Source organism: Brienomyrus brachyistius, chromosome 23 (genome assembly GCF_023856365.1).
Source record: "Brienomyrus brachyistius isolate T26 chromosome 23, BBRACH_0.4, whole genome shotgun sequence".
Lineage (NCBI taxonomy): Eukaryota > Metazoa > Chordata > Actinopteri > Osteoglossiformes > Mormyridae > Brienomyrus > Brienomyrus brachyistius.
The window spans coordinates 21,630,316-21,650,296 of record NC_064555.1 but is presented as its reverse complement, the minus strand read 5'-3'; the positions used below and the strand labels follow the sequence as shown (position 1 = coordinate 21,650,296).

The following is a 19,981-nucleotide window of genomic DNA, read 5'->3' as shown; positions in this document are numbered from 1 at the left end:
ATATTGGCACAAGGAGAAACATGCATCGAAATAAGTGCAGAAGCATTAAATTCATAAATCTGACATTAGATGAATGTCAGTGGAGAATTTTTCACCACTGATGTCAGCAGCAAATTCTAGTCTTAGATCTGAGAACTGCATGAAAATTTATTCGTTTTGAAATTTAGATGTTGATACTAAATTGGAAACAGTATTCAGTCTATCTATATTTAATATGTACTATATTGAACTTTCTCTTTTTCTAAAAATGTTTAATACATGAGGACATCTAAAACAAACGATGAATAACTTTTATTTTTAACCACATATCCTAGACAGTGCTGTCGCAGTGTGGGGCATAGGGTTGGGGTACACCCTGAACGGGATGGGGTACGCCCTGAACGGGATGGGGTACGCCCTGAACAGGATGGGGTACGCCCTGAACGGGATGGGGTACGCCCTGGATCGGATGCCAGTCCATCAGTGGGAATAAACATGAACAACATGCAAGTGAGAGATGCCTTTGCATGCAACTCCACACACACACACACACACACACACACACACACACACACACACACACACACACACACACACACACACAGAGTGAGAGAGAATGACCTGTAGTCATATGTTTGTGGGGATTGTCCATTCCTTTCTATGGGCAAAACTCTAATCCTTAACCATAAATAACCGAACAAAATGCGAGTCTTTTGGCTTTTCTAGTTTTTTTGATTGCAGCCACAGATTTTTATAATATTCAATTTCCCCTTGTGGGGAAAAATGGTCCCCACAATGTCAAAACAGCAGGTTTTTATCGCATTGTGGCATTTGGTCCCCACAATGTAATGTATACCTGGGCCACACACACACACACACACACACACACACACACACACACACAGAGGAGATGGGATCTACGCCTCCCACCTAGGGGGTAGTAATTCTCCGCAATAAGTCACTGCATTATCACATTGACAATAGCTAAGAAGCCCTAATTACACAGCCTTGCACACCTATCACCTTTTTTGATTATTTATGCAGTTCTTTCCTGGCCTCCATCATACCTGCATTCCTAGCGCTTTTGGGATGGTAACACTACTACAGTATACCCACCTGTTCGCCTTTTCCCCCTTTAGGCCCAATGGCACCTGATTCTCCGGGCAGACCAGCTTCTCCCTGTGACACAGTGTGTTTTAGTGGCATCTCACAGCAGGGAGGGGGACAGAAATGTGTGGAGCACTCACCCTCTCCCCAGCCTTGCCTCTCGGACCTGGAGGACCTTCTTCTCCCTGACATAAACACCAACACATTAACGTTTATTTGCTTGTGACTCATTGGTTTGTTTCCTTGGAAACATTACCCACATCACTTGTGTACGGCTGTACCTTGGGGCCAGGTTTTCCTGGAAAACCATCTAGACCTGGTTCCCCTGGTGGCCCCTGAGGATTAAAAAAAGATGCACAGTGTTCACGTTACTTGCCAAGGAAAAAAAATCTATAAAAGTATTGTATTATATCAACTATAGCCAATTAAGTATATAGCTGCATAAATATTTAATTCTCACCATTGTCAGTTGTCTATTACTGAATGCCCTATCCAAACGTCCGACTTTCACATTGTGCTTGACACATCATCCTATTGACAGAATTATGGACAATACTAACCTTCGTCCCATCCGATCCTGGGAATCCATCCAAGCCATCTTTACCAGGCAAACCCTAGGTTTAGGATCAAGTTTAATAAACCGCCAAGCAAGCTGTGATTGCACATGAAGGTCTCACAGAAACATATGTATGTTTGACAGCTAATTGGCGCCACCTAGTGTAGCGCCTCTGCTGTACACAAGGAAATGTCATCTGTCACAGCACATCACTTACAGGTTTGCCTGGCTCTCCTGGCTTCCCAGCAAACCCAATTTCTCCAGGTAATCCCTAGAGACACATTTACAATAGACACGCACATTAATAAAGCAAACATGATTCATATTTCACAGCTACGTCATGTTGTTTATGTGAACCGAGTCAAATTTTATATGTGAAATTGATTATCCAATATTCTGCATGTTCTTCATTACCATATTGTGTCGCTAGTGAGGAAACTCCAACATTCAGATGACTTGTTACTAACCGGTGGTCCAGGAGACCCAGATGGGCCACTATTTCCAGGAGGACCTTGAGGACCCTGAAAATATTGGAGAAAAAAGACAAAGGTAAGAGGTATTTTTACATGGTCCTATAGACAGTGAAGTGGTGTAAATATTAGGGCATGGTTTAAGACTGGAGCTGTCATAAGGCTTGAAAACCACCAGAGGGCGATGGTTAGCTGCACAGCCAAACTATATGACGTATAAAACATAGATATGAAGTCAGCAACTTCCAACAATACAATGTATGTTTTTTTTGTAAAGTTTTAGAGTGTAATTAATGTCTGATGAATCTGCTTCAGATACATATCTATTTGATACATAAAACGTTACGCAGGTTTTAAATAACGTCACTGTAGTCTATATATTATATTCTTACCGGTGGTCCCGGTAATCCATCAACCCCAGGAAGGCCACTTTCTCCCTTTTTTCCCTGAAAAACAGACGCACCAGTGTTCAGCTAATAATAGCATGCGACTATATTCACTTAGCACTTAATATAAGTGCTATATTAAGTTATTCATCTAATAGCTTAATGCTACCCTGCAGACATAGTTAACCTTTCAGTACAAAAAGAAACATGTCTGGGACTCATCTGTGTCTGCGGCAAAATGTTTAGACCGAGAAGAAAAAACAAAACGACGAGGTCAATGTTTTCTAAATACCATGTTTGTGGTAAAAATCGCATTTTGATCAAAATGTCTGTCAGAGTCTGCCATGGTTGACCCCCTACTGCCCCCAGGTGGACTGAGATTGAACTGCTTCCAATTTCAGCCGGGGAGCAGACTCTTCCCCACGGCAGGAGACTGGTAATTGGTGATGACTGTCAACCATGGAATGACTGTGTCCCGCAGGCTGGCGGAGGCATTGCGGCCTGCCGGGCTGTACTGTTCTTGAGCTGACAACAGACACTGCTGGACATCTCCGGAGGCAAGCCAGAGCACATGGAAACCAGACAGAATCACAACACACATCTTGTTTTGCTCTTGAGTGGAAATCCACTTAGAATGTCTGGTCCGTCTATGCTCAGGATGGATGATTTCCGTTAAGGGGCTCATGAAGACATGATAAATGCCCCGGCAGAAGACAGAGCTCTGGATACGAAGCAGGTTTTCCATACGTAAGACAATCACTGTACAGCACTGCATAGCAGTCACTGGGTGTGCTAGGAGGTGGTACACTGTCCAAACACGCTGTGCCCTGTTTCTTAGGACGTCCTGAAAGAATGCTGAGCAATTGAGAATTGCCTGAAAAATCATGTTGTACAATCTGTTCCTATATTCTGCTGATAAGCTCAAATTTATAAAGGATTCATTTTCTTTATTAAGTGGAAAACATGGGGGAGAAAAAAATCAATGAAGATCAATGGAAATTATGACAAAATATTCCTATGAAAGCTTCTAACTAGAGACAGGAAAGGCCGTCTTTGGTGATCTTTGATTAATTACTCGCCACACAATATTTGCCTGACTGAAAAATCTGTCTGAGAATAACCATGTATAAGACAGTAAAATCCAGACAATCTTACCCTATGGCCAAATTCCCCAGGCTCTCCAGGAAGTCCAGGAGGACCTTGTGGACCCTAAGAGGAAGAAGGAAATACCTCACAATCTCTTCCTTATTTATAGAGCACATAGAGAGGATAAATAGTGCCTGTTTTTCATATGATACATGCTTGGCTAACAACCATTCCGGTTGCTGCCCTGTGCTGCCCTCTGGTGGCTCACTGAGCAGGTCCTGCAGCTGTTCACACGCTACGCTAACTCCACACGCTCACCGGTGCTCCAGGGGGGCCCATTGGACCCTGGGGGCCGCTAGGTCCAGGGGCTCCCTGCAAAAACAACAAAAATTGAAGGTAAGGCAGATGCCCTCATTGTGAGGACAACAGGAATCATTCAAAAATAACCAAATTTACTAATTACATTAGCTCAGCGTTACTTTGTATTTTTGGTTTCCATACCTAGTTGTGTAAGTTAGCATGCATTATAGATGTCAGTTAGAAAGAAACGTGATCATACAGTATGAAATACTTACAGGCTCTCCTTTCAAGCTCTCTCTTTGAACCTAAGCAGTGAAATGCAAACAATCAGGAAACAGCAGGGGGCAGATTTGTTCTCTCACAAATACGATGTTGATGTATTTTTGCTTGCTTTTTTCCCTGTTGGCCAGCAAAGCAAATTGGCTGTGTCTGAATTCAGGGGCTGCATTCTTCTAAGTCTGCACTCAAAGACTGAATGCGTCACAGCAGCAAGACAAGCCTGTCGCATTTTGAAGGCTCCTTCAAATGCGATCTAAAAATACGTTCTTCTTTTGCAGAGTTGCAAAGGATCTACCTGGTGGATCCTTTGCGGCCCAACATATCCCAAGATGCATTTCACAGACCTTCGAAGGACACAGCCTACGAAGGCTACGTACACTGCGTCCCTCGAAGGATGCAGTCCCTGAATTCATGAGCTCATGAACCTGCAGATCTAAGTGGCACTAAACGTGACTGTGATGCTGGAAGGTGTGCGATTCGCTCACTACTTACCACTTCCCCTGGTAAACCTCTTTCTCCCTAAGGAAACAAAAATCAAAACAAAAACGAACGACAAATAAAGTCAAATAAAGTACAAAAAACACAGTTTTATAAAAGTGCAATTTTGCAAGGGGAACGTAATTTTGGGGAGAAAGACCCCTGCCAATCATCTACAGACATGGTGATGAATCTTCTGCGGCTGTTCCTTGGTCAGAAGCTGTGAAACACTTTATATTTGCCCCAGAGCATCAGGGGGTGTTCAAACATGTGGGAGCATGGCAGTGCCCTCAAGTGAGGCTGCATCATGCTTTCAGAATGAACAAGAATTGTTCCCCAGCACCTTCAAAAAGCAGGGATACCATAATTACAGGCGACCAAATCATATCCTTCAAATGTCTTTCTGAACAGACAAATGACAGGGCATCTGCCGAGAAGGAGGTATGTCTGGGACATCATAAGGAGCAGACGACTCTCACGCCACGGTCGATCAATGTGACGTCATGTGCCAGACCTCTCCTATGCCACCACCTTCGCTGAGTTGTTTAATCCATCAATCTATTACTATGTTAAGTGATTCTCGCAGTGGGCTTTTCACAGCTTAATCGGGCTTTGTTGCCTGCTCTGTGACCCCATGGTAGACCTTGACAATACTGTCAAGTATAAGCTCCATCCCTTAACAAATCACCCAGCCTCCAGAGACCAGCATGCACTTCTGGGTATAGACATCACCGGCAGAAATCTACCAATCAGAGTGGATATCAAGCAAATTCAGAAGAACATTAGTGGCTTTGGAGTCAATGAGTATTATCGCAAACTCAAAATGTATCATTAACCAGTTAATCCATTGCATTGATTTTCCAGGCTATTTTTCTCATTTGTCTTTCTCCAATCTGGAAGCTTTTAAGAGCAATGCACTGAATCAGACTCGTACCTTTTCGCCTTTGGGTCCGATAGTGCCAGGTGGCCCGATCAGTCCCCTGGGTCCCTGTTGTGAGTTTTTGGAGAGAGAAAACACAGGCTGCATCCTATCCTTGTGTATTTGCTGCAGTATTATACAGTATTATAAACAAAAGTATGGTAGGATTACACTTCACTTTCTTCAAACATGATCCTTATTTTAAGACAAACACTGATAATTGCTTGATTTCGTAATTCAGTTCAATAATTCATTACAAGACAATGAACTGTTTGCTTCCAGAAGAGAACTGAAGGCCCACTAGGACAAATTAATCTGTATATTCTAGGAAGGTTGGATGTTTTATGAGGTGTATTAAAAAATTAAATAACATACGTCTTTTCCCGGAAGACCCGGCTTTCCTGGAAATCCATCCAAACCAGCCGTTCCCTAGAAAAAGACATGGAGCGAAAATCATATATTTCTTTGACGGCTTGAACAGTCAGAAGACAGATGAATGGATGGACACAGAGGTGGAGATTCCTGGTCCAGGGAGTACAAATCCAGACCAAGATTTTGTCTGTGACTTTTTAAACTCAACTGGTTGGTTGAAACAATATCTTGGTCTGGATTTGTACTCTCTGGACCAGGAATCTCCACCTCTGGGTGGAGGAAAGTTGTATTTTGTTAACCACAGGTCTACCTGACCACAAGAGGGCAATCCACTCCACTTTCGCTGTATGACAAGGGTTTTAAAATGGTGGACTCCACAGAAACAATTTAATCCAGACTGCATGATCAACAGTCCGTCTACCTAGAGCAGGGGTGTCAAACTCCAGTCCTGGGGGGCCAGAGCCCTGCACATTTTTGGGTTTCCCCTCATTTAACACATCTCATTCAACTCCTTGTGCGAATTACCACACAGCTCTTGAGCTGAATCATTTGTGGTGGAAGAGGGACAGAATTAAGATACACAGGGCTCCGGCCGCCCAGGACTGGAGTTGGGCAACCCTGACCTAGAGGAACCCTTGGCTTTGTGTGGCTGATTAAATTTGCACCTCGGAGGAAAAGAAACTTGAGTGCCCCAAATCTGTGGTGTGACATGGTAAGAACACAAAGTAGACTTTGTAAACTCTCAGTTTAGGGATAAGCCCAGTGATTAAAGGATAAGCAGGGATAAGCCACCTGATTAAGTCTTTCCCGGAGTCCTAATTAAAAAGGACGAATGGTCAGTCCTGAATGTTCTGGTGATTCTTTCATTTTAAGAATTGCTTGGTGTCAGTGTTTGGTGTCAGAGACCAATAACTGAGATCAGAAACGATCCCGCTAGAAACTGAAGACATATTTAAGGATGGAGTTACTTTCACAGAGTTTAATAAGATGGATGTGGGCTGGTTTGTATTGATACATGCCGTCATTTCTCTCATATTAACCTTCTCAGGATAGCACTCCCCCCCCCCAAAAGAAAAACTAGGTAATAGATGTGTTTGCAAGGATTAAACTCTCAGTGGAGAAAAGAATGACCCCTATGACTGTACTACAGCAGGAAACACAGACTTCCGAAAACACCATGAAAATCGAATTAAAATCCATACAGAAAATGTCTGTTATGTCTGAAATGTATCCGTCTTCACACTGCACACTCTTTTATTTAATCATATAAATTAGCATTCATTCATCGATCCATTATTATACAAACAATCAAGAATCGCTGTTTATTGCTAATTCTGCAGTAATCTGAATTCAAACAGCTTGAACTGTGAATATTATTTGGCGTTTCCCAAGTACTTTATCTTTAAAAATGTCATTTTAATATTATATTACATTTAGACACAATAGAATATTTAATAAATCCTTGACACAACAGCGTGGGCTGTTATTTGGTGGATATATACTCGTAGATATATGTTATTTTTCACCCAGCGTGAAAAATCTGGCTGTAGTTTGGATTTGTACTTCATGTCCTGTACTGTAATATTAATCCTCGTCATGGATAACAGTTGTGAAAACGAAGTGGTACGAGTTAGAGAGCATGCAGACACTGGAAAGTGAAATGCGGGATGAGTGGTCTAGCTGTGACAGGGCAGCACTGAAGCGGCACAACCACAGAGCCACACAGGATGGGTCTGTTAGTACCATCTCAGGATCCACCCTCTTCCTTTGGGACAGCACATTTGTTTTTGGAATGTACTGGAATCTTTTTCATGTTAACCCTGTCATGTGCTGCTTTTAAACATCATAATTCTGTCTGTTGGTGTTTTTTTTTTTTTGTCAAATACAGTAAATATTTATTCATTGAAATGTCCTGAAATACCGTAACTCAAATTCAACTGGCAATCACAAATGCACATGGGTAACGTGCACCTAAATATCAAACCGAACTCAACACAGGTATTAGATCAGGGCAAACATATAAATAGTTATGTGATACTGTCATGCCCGGCTCGTACGATCCTCGTGTGTGCCACGCCCCCCTTATTATCCACGTGTGCTTCCCCGATCATACCCAGCTGTGTCCACTTATTTTCGCCCAGTCCTGTCTATTTCAGTCCTAGTCTTGCCTGAGTTCATTGTCCGTCATTGATGTTTGTGAGGTTATCGCCTTTGATGTTTCCTGGTTCCCGTTATCGCCTGATTAAAATCCCCTTTACCCCGGAGTCTGCCTGCCTGCCTGCCTGCTCCTTGCCCGTCTGCCTGCCCGTGCGCGTTACCCGCGCTCCCGGATCCCGACAGATACTATATGCTGCTAAATTTTCTCCAAATATTAAAATAAGGGAATTACGTGTCACTGAAAATCCAGAAACACTAAACCACTCTGTAAAAGTGTCGTCCAATTCAGGGATTAATTTAACTGTCAGCAGAGGGCCCCTTTAAAGAAACATAAGATTTGTGTAACAGTCAGGGCAGTTAATTGTACAAATAACAGAAGTAGTGGCGACTTCTTCATTACAATACATTCGTTTAGCATTCAAATAACAACAAAAAAGAAATCTGTTACTCTTTTTAGATTCTTAATGTTCTTAAACTGTAAAGGTAAACCGAAATCTAAGGTGCAGAAGTGAGCAATTTAGATGCAGGATACTATTCATAAAAATACAACCTCCCTGTCCTGTATAATCAACATCCACTCAGAATGCGCTTGGCCCAAATCATGCTCTTATAAAAATAGTAGGCCTGTCAATCGATTATAAAATACTAATTAATCACACATTTTGCAATAACTTAATCACAATTAAAAACTTGTTTCCTAAAACAAGTAAAGCTAACGCTTGCTATAATGCATATTTAAGTGTATTTAATTAAATTATTTCAACGCGTTAGTTTATTTGTATCGATTAAGACGTTAATTTTGACAGCCCTAAAAGACAGATATCACAATAGATGACACACATACCCTGAGCCCAGTTTCTCCTTTGTCTCCTTTGAACCCTGTGTCACCCTAGAAAAGAAAAATATGAATCAAATTCATATCCATATATATGTGTCGTACTTCACCCACAAAGCCCAGTGTATCGGGATTTTTGTAAGTGCTGATTTTGATACATTCTCTTCACTATAATAATCTCGTGTTCCCGATGGTCACATCTTGATTAAATGCAAACGAGCCTGTAAACTTCATCAAGGCAGCACTTACAGATACACCTTTGGGACCAGGTGATCCGGGAAGTCCTGCATCACCCTGCACTCCCTGGAAGATGGCAGACAGAAGGAGGGACTTCATATACAACAACCCTGAGATGAAGCCAGAAACCAGAACGTGCACAGGGCAGGAACTCAGCTCCGGCACGCCAACGGTTTGTCATGTGGGAGACAATTTTTTTGTCAATATTCCAACTTCTATGATGCACATAACTGGTACTCAAGCATGCATTCAATAAATAAAGAAAATATACAGATAATTCACACTTATTTGTGGTATAAAGGTTAAAATACACTGTAGTTTCTTGTCACGACAGAGCAAATGCACATAAAGCAGGTATGCATCCGTGCTGTTACGAGAAGAAAATGCGCGTATCATTTTATATGATGAATGCATACGATTGTCTTTTTCTGAGCCATGAGACATAATTTATTCACTATTACTAATATACAGCATTTAAATGCCACATAATTATATCACATCTCTGTTAATAATATTGTTCATTTGCAACCTATTTATAAAACCTAACAAACAAAAATGGTGCTCACAGATGCTGTGAAGGCATGGATAAACTATATAGGCGCTATTAGAGATAGCCTTGAATAGCCTAAATGATCTACAGTGCCCACACAAAGCCTATTGCTGCAGCAGCTCCTGATATAGCCGTACCATTTCAAACCATCACTTTCCGCTTCAGTTGCTCCACAAAAGCCTTTGACTTGAGCTGCTAGTTAGCGAAGAAGCGAATCGTTCAGGCGAAACCGTACAGACTATTAGCAGTGTCATTATGGTGGTTTACAACTGTTCACCAGCAGGGGGCAGACTCTCTCCTCACTCTGTCCATCTGACTGGCCTATCCTGTTTTGCACTTAGGGATTTCATCAATGCCTGGATGTTGCAGCCCCCAGTAAGGGGGCAGGAAGACTTGATTAAAAGAACATCCTAACCGAACCAGATTCTGCATCTCCACCACTGGTGAACAGAACTGGAAAGAAACTGGAAATTCATTTTCTCACGAGAGAAATGATAGCGGCAGTCTGGGACACCCACACACCGGAATATCCTCACAATTCCGCATAGCCCAGCAGGCAGGTAACTCAAGCCAACGTGAGAACACAATTTCCCAGTTTCCTGGAAGGCTTTCGTGGATCTTCACCACATCTATAAAGATTACTTAATTTCCCAGATGTCAGCACATCGGCCGTATGTCCCGTTTCAGCATAACTACATCACTTAAATGCCTTTTAAGAGGTCCAGTCTTATCCCGTCGATGAAAACAAATGGCGTTTTTCAGTCTGTTTCATCAAGCCTTTGTGAATTGCTGATACATTTTTCAGCAGAGGACTCTTGCTGTTCAACCAATTTAGTAACATGACAAAATGTATAATAATAATAATAATAATAATAATAATAAATATTTGTAAGTATTTCACATAATATTTAAAATAAGTGGAATGAGATATAAGCTGCTCAGCTTCATGGACGTACCTTAGGACCAAAAGGACCCGCTAATCCTTTCTCTCCTCTTTCTCCAATAAAACCCTATAATGCAAGACAGATTATTGTAAATATCAGGTTGTTGTTTTAAGGACATTCAGCTCATCAAAATAACACGGTACTCATCTAGAAAACTACTGAGTATCATCTGGAGCTTGTGTTTCTGTGCGGTTTCCATGCTGGTGGGGGCTGTACTTACTCTTTCTCCTCTCTCTCCTTTTTTCCCAGAAAGCCCTAGAAGCCCCTGTAATCCCTGCAAGCAAAGGAAATGAAGGACGTCTCATTTTTAGATTTTAAGAAAGCAAAACGGAGACAGTGAACGATCTGCTTAAATTCCTGCAATACCTACAAATTCTGGACACGATTCTGCCATATGTAAACGTTTTAGGCTCATGAAGTGCATATATTAATTATAGTACGTACAAAGGTTAAAATGGGATTTGGCAGGTGGGGAACCCTAATATCAGGGCTGCCAACTCTCACGCGTCTGGCGTGACACTCATTGTTTCAGACCCTCACGTTCACGCAAAAAATCTTACGGCAAATCTATGTCATTCCAATGCAAATCTAAAATTAGCTACACCACAAGTGCTGGGCAGTTTGCAAACCCTACAGACTATTTACAAGATAATAAAGCAGATGACCAATCAGAGAATGAGAGTGTAACTATTGGGATCGAATCAGGGACGGGCCACGTGATGAGTAGGGGCCAATTAGAATTTTAGAGTCTGCAAACGTCTCTGTTTTCACTCATCCACCATGCAAGTTGAAAACAGTTTTCAGAAGGTTGTAGCATCATACTAGCACGGGACCAGCGGTGGTGCTAAAGCCACCCCTCGGCCGTGCTTACAGCGAGCGCCGACAGAGTAGGGGAGGAGATTCCTGACGGTCATCGCCAGTGGTCACACCCTTCAGCTCCGGGCTACAGCTTGTGTGTTTGGTGATATTTGATGAGCTCTGCTGCGACGTTGCATCTGAAATTACCTACCACTATATAACTTTACGCTCTCTTCTCGATTTAAGCTAGTTAGTACTGCTGTCACAAGTTTATCTACAGGCATAAACCCACTGGAGGGAAGGGATGAGAATAGAAAAAGGTTGGGAGCTTGGTGTGAGGGCGGGGCTGTGGGGTGACATTAGTCTGATTTGTTGAGTATCTCAGTTGCATCAGCTGGAAGGAACACAAGCCTGCAGTACACGAAAAAATGAATTTGCTTGGCATTATTATGTATAAAACTACTGATCAGACTTATTTACTTATTAAAACGAAGCTGACGGGTGGCTATTCCGGATCGTTCCGGCCCACTTTAACTCATGAGTACATATGCATCAACATGACATGGTCAAAACATTTAATATAGCATATGGTGCATTTTCAGTCACAAGAAGACAACAGCATGCCTTTTCTTGCAGAAATGACCTTACCTTTTCCCCTTTGTCTCCCCTGGACCCGGATTCTCCTGGAGATCCCAATTCGCCCTGGGGATTTGTAAAAACCATTAATAAATACTCACTGTATTGCTTTCCATAAGACGTGATGTTACTCATACAGTAATAGCATAATCATTTTATAATAATGTTCTGAAAGGCGTTTTCACATAAACACTAACTAGTGCTGTTTATTTGCTGCGTGCACTCGGAATTGTTACTTGGTTTAATGATGTCACATTTCTTCCAAAGCAGCCCTTCAGACGTAATGCATAAACATTTTATGACTGCTTAATTACACAGCGCTACCAAACACTGGCCTACAAAACATTTTTTGGGCTTTCATAAACCAGTATACAACATATCGACCTCTAATTATTCCCGGAACACTTCTTCATCATACACACAATGACATCATCGAAGAACGCAAAATCAGTCAATGCCATACTGTGAAAATGCTTTCAAGTAAATCGTGTTTTTGGCAGTGAATTGGTGGCCGTTTGGATGTTGTTCTTCCCAAGAGAAAGTTGCAGATCTTGATATACTTCTTCAAGCTTTGCTATATAATGTAAGATATATAAACTTTATCAAGTTACCAATCGGTCAACATTGTATGATAAGCCAGTAGGTACGACAGCAACGTTTACGTTTTACTGAGCTGTACAGCAATTGCAATAAAGTGATATGCAGGATTTTAATTACAATTCTCATGCGAGGGTCACTCAGTGTATCCAAACGTAACATTGATGACTCTCTCTGGAATTAATCATTTGAATTGTGCTGACACTGAGATTGCTAAACTTGCATGTTCCTGTAGGCGGAATAGCTACCCTAAATTTGTCCCTTTCATCTTCGCTAACATTTGCGATTACAGATACTACTCACTTAAAGATCTCCCTGTTTAACGACCACCCGGAATTACGACCAGTCGCTATTGTATGCTGTAAGAGAACTTCGGTGCGGCGTCTCAGCATCAAGCATTTATACAAATTAAAACGACGTTGGAGTTTCCTTTACACCTTTTCATTGTTCAGAATAAATAAAAACGATTATGTATATTTACAGTATGCAAACCTAAGTGATGTATATTAGAGCTGATTGCCTCCATTCTGTTTATTACACTATACAGTACAGTACTGCATAAATATTTATAAACATGGACGCACATACAGTAACTGGTAACTGTTACCTTTAAAAGTGATACGTGCGGCAATGCACTTGTAACAGCGCAAAAGCGCAGGTATTTTATGTGTATTTGCGCTGCTATGACAAGAAATTACTGAGCATTTTAGCCTTTATACGGCATATGAAGTACGAATAACATATAAAGGTTAAAATGGGGGATAATTTCTTGCATTATCAGCGCAAATGTACAAAGACCAAGCACGCATTTACACTGTTACAACAGCCGATTGACGCAGGTATTCCTTTAAAGGTGAATGCGTTCTTGCGTGCCAGTTACTGCCCAGGGTCGTCTCCAGCCATCAGAAAGAACCGGAAGTCAGGCCTGTCTTTTTCTTTTTTTGAAGGAAGATTGGCATTGGGGGGGGCTAAAATACTAGGGGCTATAGCCAAAGTGATCGGACCTAAGGACACCCATGATACTGCCCCCCCCCCCCCCCCCAACACAATGTGATTCATTACCATCCATACACACATAAGATGGTATCAGGAAACCACTAAAGCACCAGATTAGGATTCGCAATTTAAAGGGAAACCCAAAGTGTAAACGTGCGTAACAGTCCTGTGAAGGACAGGCAGCAGAGTTGAAGAAGAAGCCGGTCTCGCAACAACCTGGAGGTCATGACCATAACTGATCAAACAACTGGTCAATGAAACCACATTTTCCTAGGAGCCGCATCTCGGACACGACATAAAGGTGCCGCCCTGCGCAGAGGAAAGAAGGCACTTACCGTTTTATTATAGGAAAGGAAATGCGGAAAAATACAGGAAGTAGAGGCATGTAGAGTAGACCACAAACGAGATGTTTGTAGATTCATGTTTCAACAGTAAACTCCTCTTTATATTCCGCTCCAATAAAAATCTTTAAAGGTATACATGTTCTAAGAATTATAAATGTATAATTAGACAACAAATATAATATAATTAGACTAAATACCTCTCATCGAGATCATAGCCATGGGGTCAACACTGGGGGGACCAAGGTCGTAATTATTATATATATGGGGGGGGGGCATTATTGTGTCCTCCCCAATATAATTACGGCCTTGCCTCTGATCATCCAAAATGGGATGAAATATTGCAAAAAAATTAATGTATATTTATGTTATATATATGTATGTTAATGTATTTACTTAAAGAATTGCTTTCAAGAACAGTTAGAGGTGAGTGTTTTTGTTCACCAGTAAGCTATGGCCAAAACCACAGTAATGAAAACAAACAGTACCGCAGGCAGGAAATTGGACCTTCGGAGCCCCGTTACGACACTCGTCTGCTGCCCATGTGTCATGGTGCTGGACAGCTTCAGGTACAGGTGTGACAGGCTCAGCTCAAGCAAGGTAAAAACGGAAGAGTTGACTGATGGTTTATTTTTGGCCATTATTGAAATATCACGTCAGTGTTGCCTCTCTGTGGATCTGCTGCCACATGTCATTACATGCATCATTGTCACATGACGCGTCACTGTCTGCCTGATATCGTCTTCGCGGCGCTTCCATTCTCTCTGGAGAATCGGTGAAATTATTCCAAGAAGTTGCCTATAGTACCAGTTGTCACCTTTGTAAGAGTAATTCATGGTACCACAATTATTTGCTGGCAAATAATAAGTGGCCAGAAGTCCCATAAATTACTGAAAACCTAAAGTAACAGCTTCTGCAGGTGCCCTAAAACATTCCCGTTCCTTTTAATCGCCGAGGAGTTTAACTGTTAAAACCATGAGCTTACCTTTTCACCCCTGTCACCTTTGATAGAAACGGCCCTGCCCTGCAAATAATCAATCGACAAGGATCAATTATTTGGAGCCAGAGAAGGAAACAGAGGAAAGAACAGCATGTCTAATCAAACGTGACTCACAACTGAAGGTCTACATGATGAAATAGTAAAAGCCGTAGTACATTCAGTATCGAACATTTTAGTATATGCATTTGTAGAGCAGATGATAAAAAAGGTTTTAGACTTCTTTGAATTCCTTTACATGTTCTACCCTGACCTACGTTATTGCTTAGAAAATGGAGGGCTGGACATTTTCTACGGCATCGGTTATATTTAATTAGTGTGATTATTCCACTTTATTTGGCCATTAAAATTATATTTAGTTGTCTAGCTTTGCTATCCAATATAATCAAAATTGTTCAAATGCGTAATGAACTCATACAGTTTCTCCTTTCTGTCCTTTCAGGCCAGGGGGTCCAATTTCACCCTGACTCCCAGTGTCACCCTGTAAAGAAATTCACGCGGCGTCACGACAAAAGCATTGCGGATAAACCCCCCCATAAATAAAGTCCCATAAATCCTGTTTCATAAACATTACTTCATGGAATTAATAGAAATGACTATTTTGAGATGGATGACCTTTTCACCCTTGGCACCATCACGTCCAGGTGGACCAGTCTCTCCCTGTGAGGAGCAATTTAAAGGAATCAATGGACGAAATACATTTCATACTGCAACTCTCTGTGAGGCTGCACACTGTGATGTAGGCCAGTGTTTCTCAAACTGGCCTTCGGAGTCCTTCAGAGAGACCAACTTTTTGCAGGGAGCTGGGAGGAAGCAAAAATGTGCATCGTCTGGGGGTCACCAAGGACCTGGCTGAGAAACACTGGTGTAGACCGTTGTTTTGGGCCTGTGTGCTTCACACTTTCATTTTGGAATGAACATGAAAACTAGGTTTAGTGGCACAATTACAAGCAACTGCCTGCTCAATACTCAACAAGGAATTGTTCTGATGAACATTTCATTTTATTTTGTTTTTGCTGTTCCTGTGGAAGTCTGAGCGGAATGACTGCAAATTTGAAACTAAAAATAGTTGCGCTTCCGATCCTTGTGTCGCACAATGAACACACTGAGAAACTTCAGACACTGCAGAATGACGGCCTCATTCTGCTCGCGGATTCTCCCCCAGCCGTGTTTCTTACAGTACCTTCGCCCCTTCTGCACAAGTGCAGTTAATGGCTGTGGGGCCGCTCTTCTGCTCGTCGTTTTTGGGGGGGGGGGTGGTGGGAATCTCAGCAGTGGGGTGCTCGATCACGACCTCCTTCGGACACTGAAAAGGTCAGATTGAGAGCTTGGCGAGAATGTAATGAAATAGCACAGGCTTATTACTAGAGCCTCAGTTACAGCAGTAAACTGTAAATATTCTGGGATACAATGAAAATAAGGATCCCCCCCCCCACACCCCAGTTACTCCACCCAGTATGGGAGGAGAACTTACCGGGCCTTTGGGGAGGTCACAGCAGGTCTCCAGCTCTGCATGCTTGGAGTCACAATATATGACCATCCTCTGCAGGTCAAACTGGAGAAAGAGGCGCAAATTTCAGAACCTGTAACAAATCCTCAGACCAAAGCTCAGATTCCTACATACATGCTGATGCAGGGCAGGCCTAAGCAATGTAGGAATGCTACTGAAAATTCAGCAGACACATACAAACTCAACAGGGCCACAAAACAGAGAGGAGCTGCCACTCACGTCGATAGGCACACTGTCATACACCCGCTTGCCAATCACCGTCTTCCCATTCATGTCAATATCTTCTCTGTCTTCGATGGACAGTGTTTGTAGATGCTTACAGTCCAGGTAGAGAGACACCGATTTGGCCTGGACACTGAGCGCGATCTTGTGCCAGTTTCGGTCAAACAGGTTCTCAACCTCAGGGTCCTTGAACACAGCTCTCACGGCGTCCTTGGTCAGCCCGACGGCATTGTACTCCAGGGCTTTGTTTGGCCCATCCAGGCGGATGGATACCTGGATGCAGGCACGAGACATGCAGCTCCAATCAAGAGATGTGGGACGGGACGCTTTCCGTAAAAGCAACACATACCGAACATAAAATCACGTCAAACCCTTTAAGTTTGAAGGAGGCAACTCTAAGTTTGTCCACCCTCATGACAGTATCTCAATACGATGAACTCAACATCCCCCACCCCCCCAAACAGCATCTTAGATGTCTTGGAAAATCAGATACCGACCGGACTGCTATCGTACCTGTGGGATCCCGTATTTGTCAAAGATTTGCCAGAGATACCAGTCTTCTCGTCTGGAGCTTTTTCTGAATTTGAATGTGGTCACAAAGGCATATTCATCGGGAAGACCTTGAGGGAAAACATCTCTGAAAGGCAGAAAATGAAAGGCAGTAATAAACAGCATTACCCCAAGTGCACCTCTTGAGGTTGGTAGGTGAGAAAATAGCAGCAGTGGCTAAATGTGCTAAAGGCAGAGTACAAATACCGAAGCGGCAGTGACGCATCAATAGTGTGTGCGGATGGCTGTATGAGAGACAACAGGCACTCTTAGGCCTGGCTGCCAGTGATGAGCTCATTGTTTGGCCGCTGTGGGAAGGCCGCTTTCACACGGATACGCAGCACAGGGAAACTGTGACGATTTAGCTACTTTGCACATTCTTCGGCGGTAGCTGACTTACACAATATGCAAAGAACACACTGAGAACCAGTTAAAAGCCTCCTTCATTCTAAATGCTTTAACATTAAGAAAAAAAACATGCAACAACAGAGTTTTATAGTGCTAAATATTTTTCTAAACACTGCATTTTAGTAACATCTAAATTATCAAAGTACGTTTTTTGGATTTTAATTGTAATAAGAATTGAAAGTATATAGGAATATATACTGCAATAGAATTTTATTTAAATTCTATGAAATGAGTCTTAAGTCGCACTGGTAGAACTGCACCCATAAGACTCATTTTGTGGTGATGGGTCACAAATTGTAAAATAAGGTTTTTAGATAAAATGGAGACTTATGATGTCATTTTATGCTTCTTTCCTGATTGGGAGGATTGTTTTTATAGACAAAAAATACTCGTTTTACCTGCTCAGGTGAATTAATATAACATAGACTTACTCAGTTTTCTGTACAACAGGCAAGGTCCCAAGCCGTACATAGGAGCTTTGACCTGGTTCAAACCTCGTCCCCAAAAGATCCCGAACGTTGAAATACTCCATGAGGTCAAATCCTGAAAACAGAAATGATAAGGAAAAAAAAATAGCTCCGCTGTTTGAAAATGTGCAGTGATCCTGGTCACTGATGACGTGCCAGCGGAAAGTGTCACAGCAAGAACAGAGACTGGATTTGACCAGCGGTAGAAACACTACCCTCGGAGAAATGTTATTCATATATCTGTGAACCTATTACTTTCAAATAATAGAGCCGTCGCATTTTTTCAAGTGTAAATTCTGCAACACGAAGCAATTTTATTTGCAGTTTAATGCTTCCAGCAGATGAAGAATCTGATGCTTAAACCTTTTATAAAGGAAACCATCAGCAGCCATTTCAGCTCTTTTTGTTCTAACAGCAAGCCTGAGATTGTACTGTAAACATTAAACCACACTCGTTCTACCATCTCTCCTGTTGCAGTGCCTGATCTCAAATGAAAGGTAATACACTGTCTGTCTGTTAGCCTCATTAGGCTCTCTGTGTAATATACCAATAGTCTGTGATCACAATGTGACCCCAGCTGTTTCTGCACTGTTTGTAATGGGTGAAATAATACAAGAATAACTTTTCATTGTCCATGAAGTATATTCCACTCCTGATCTGAATCAGGTCAGGTTGGGGAGCAGACATTGGTGCAGCCACCACACATCGAAACACCTCAGGATCCTGGTTGATGACCAACCCAGGCTGACACAGCGTCCAGTCCCACCCTCCGGAAATGGCCGCCTATTTTCCATAGGCAAGTGTTACGTGGGCGTCCCCTTGGCCTGGTCCAGTCGCTCGCGTCCTCAGCAATGAGGATCCTGCGAGCCGGATCACCCTCAAAGGAATCGGCCACATGGCCCTACTGCTGTAATTGATGCTGCCTCACAATGCAGATATTGCGCCTCATTCTGGACTCCCTGAGCAACCGCTCGTTCGACGCAAAGTCAAACCAGCGGTACCCAAGGATTCTTCAAAGAGGCTCAGTATCAAAGGAGTCCAGTCTTCGTCTCACGTCACTAGATAGCATCCATGTCTCGCAGCCAAACAACAGGGAGCACCAGGACTCTAAAGCTTTGGACCTTCTTCCTAATCCTTTCTCAGAGCTCCATTTCAATTCACTTGGTGGGCATATGATGCTGTCACATTGCACATTCGGCATCCAGATGTGAAAAAGCCAACATTTAAATGACCATTTATGTCCACAAATACATCTCAGTTATGGCATGCCACGCACACCTTACACGTACACGTCTCTAAATCATGCAGTAATGGGTTTTGACTGATATGGGACAATGTGGACACACCCAGCACTGATTTAAGTGTGAAATGTGCTTGTGTGGTTCCCCATACTGCTTCAGATGACATTATAACTTAACATGTGGGACGTAGCTTTGCTTCGACGTCGCTTTGTATCAGTCCCACTAATTTCCCTCGTGCTTTTAATTTTTAGATCTGCTGCCAAAAGCCCTAAATTTTACGTTGTAAGGTTTAAGACGTTTAAAATAGCTCGCCCATACAATTATGGGGGGCAGTGGAACTGTGGTTTGTGTAGCATGACAGAGAAGGTACTGAAATCTGAAATCCGCTGGGGATTTTAGGGTAAGCCTCACCCAAAGGTAGTTGATTGAGGACACACCCTTTCACAACAAACATGCGACTGCCAATAGCAACTGCAATGCCAGGGTGTACTTCTGCCGTTAATAGAAAAGCATAACTTAATACGGAAAGGACAGATACACCAAAAGCCTTCAGCGCTTGTCTTTC

The 19,981-nt window shown here is 42.4% G+C and overlaps 1 protein-coding gene across 2 annotated transcripts in view; it reads right to left on the bottom strand.

Moving 5' to 3' along the window:
- The window catches only part of col22a1 (collagen, type XXII, alpha 1), a 55,577-nt gene that overhangs the window by 18,828 nt on the left and 16,768 nt on the right, over positions 1-19,981 (bottom strand). Inside the window, exons 5-30 of one of the 2 annotated variants that reach the window (XM_048994264.1) lie at positions 18,140-18,251; positions 17,265-17,388; positions 16,749-17,024; positions 16,494-16,574; positions 16,203-16,325; positions 15,635-15,679; positions 15,438-15,500; positions 15,008-15,046; positions 12,101-12,154; positions 10,875-10,928; positions 10,667-10,720; positions 9,173-9,226; positions 8,933-8,977; positions 5,935-5,988; positions 5,575-5,628; positions 4,656-4,682; positions 4,160-4,189; positions 3,903-3,956; positions 3,654-3,707; positions 2,505-2,558; positions 2,110-2,163; positions 1,860-1,913; positions 1,647-1,700; positions 1,368-1,421; positions 1,227-1,271; positions 1,096-1,158 (exon numbers count right to left, since the gene is read on the bottom strand). In XM_048994264.1, the coding sequence (XP_048850221.1) occupies positions 1,096-1,158; positions 1,227-1,271; positions 1,368-1,421; positions 1,647-1,700; positions 1,860-1,913; positions 2,110-2,163; positions 2,505-2,558; positions 3,654-3,707; positions 3,903-3,956; positions 4,160-4,189; positions 4,656-4,682; positions 5,575-5,628; positions 5,935-5,988; positions 8,933-8,977; positions 9,173-9,226; positions 10,667-10,720; positions 10,875-10,928; positions 12,101-12,154; positions 15,008-15,046; positions 15,438-15,500; positions 15,635-15,679; positions 16,203-16,325; positions 16,494-16,574; positions 16,749-17,024; positions 17,265-17,388; positions 18,140-18,251 (1,775 nt within the window). The remainder of the gene's footprint in view (positions 1-1,095; positions 1,159-1,226; positions 1,272-1,367; positions 1,422-1,646; positions 1,701-1,859; positions 1,914-2,109; positions 2,164-2,504; positions 2,559-3,653; positions 3,708-3,902; positions 3,957-4,159; positions 4,190-4,655; positions 4,683-5,574; positions 5,629-5,934; positions 5,989-8,932; positions 8,978-9,172; positions 9,227-10,666; positions 10,721-10,874; positions 10,929-12,100; positions 12,155-15,007; positions 15,047-15,437; positions 15,501-15,634; positions 15,680-16,202; positions 16,326-16,493; positions 16,575-16,748; positions 17,025-17,264; positions 17,389-18,139; positions 18,252-19,981) is intronic. The other variant, XM_048994265.1, reaches the window with a different exon arrangement.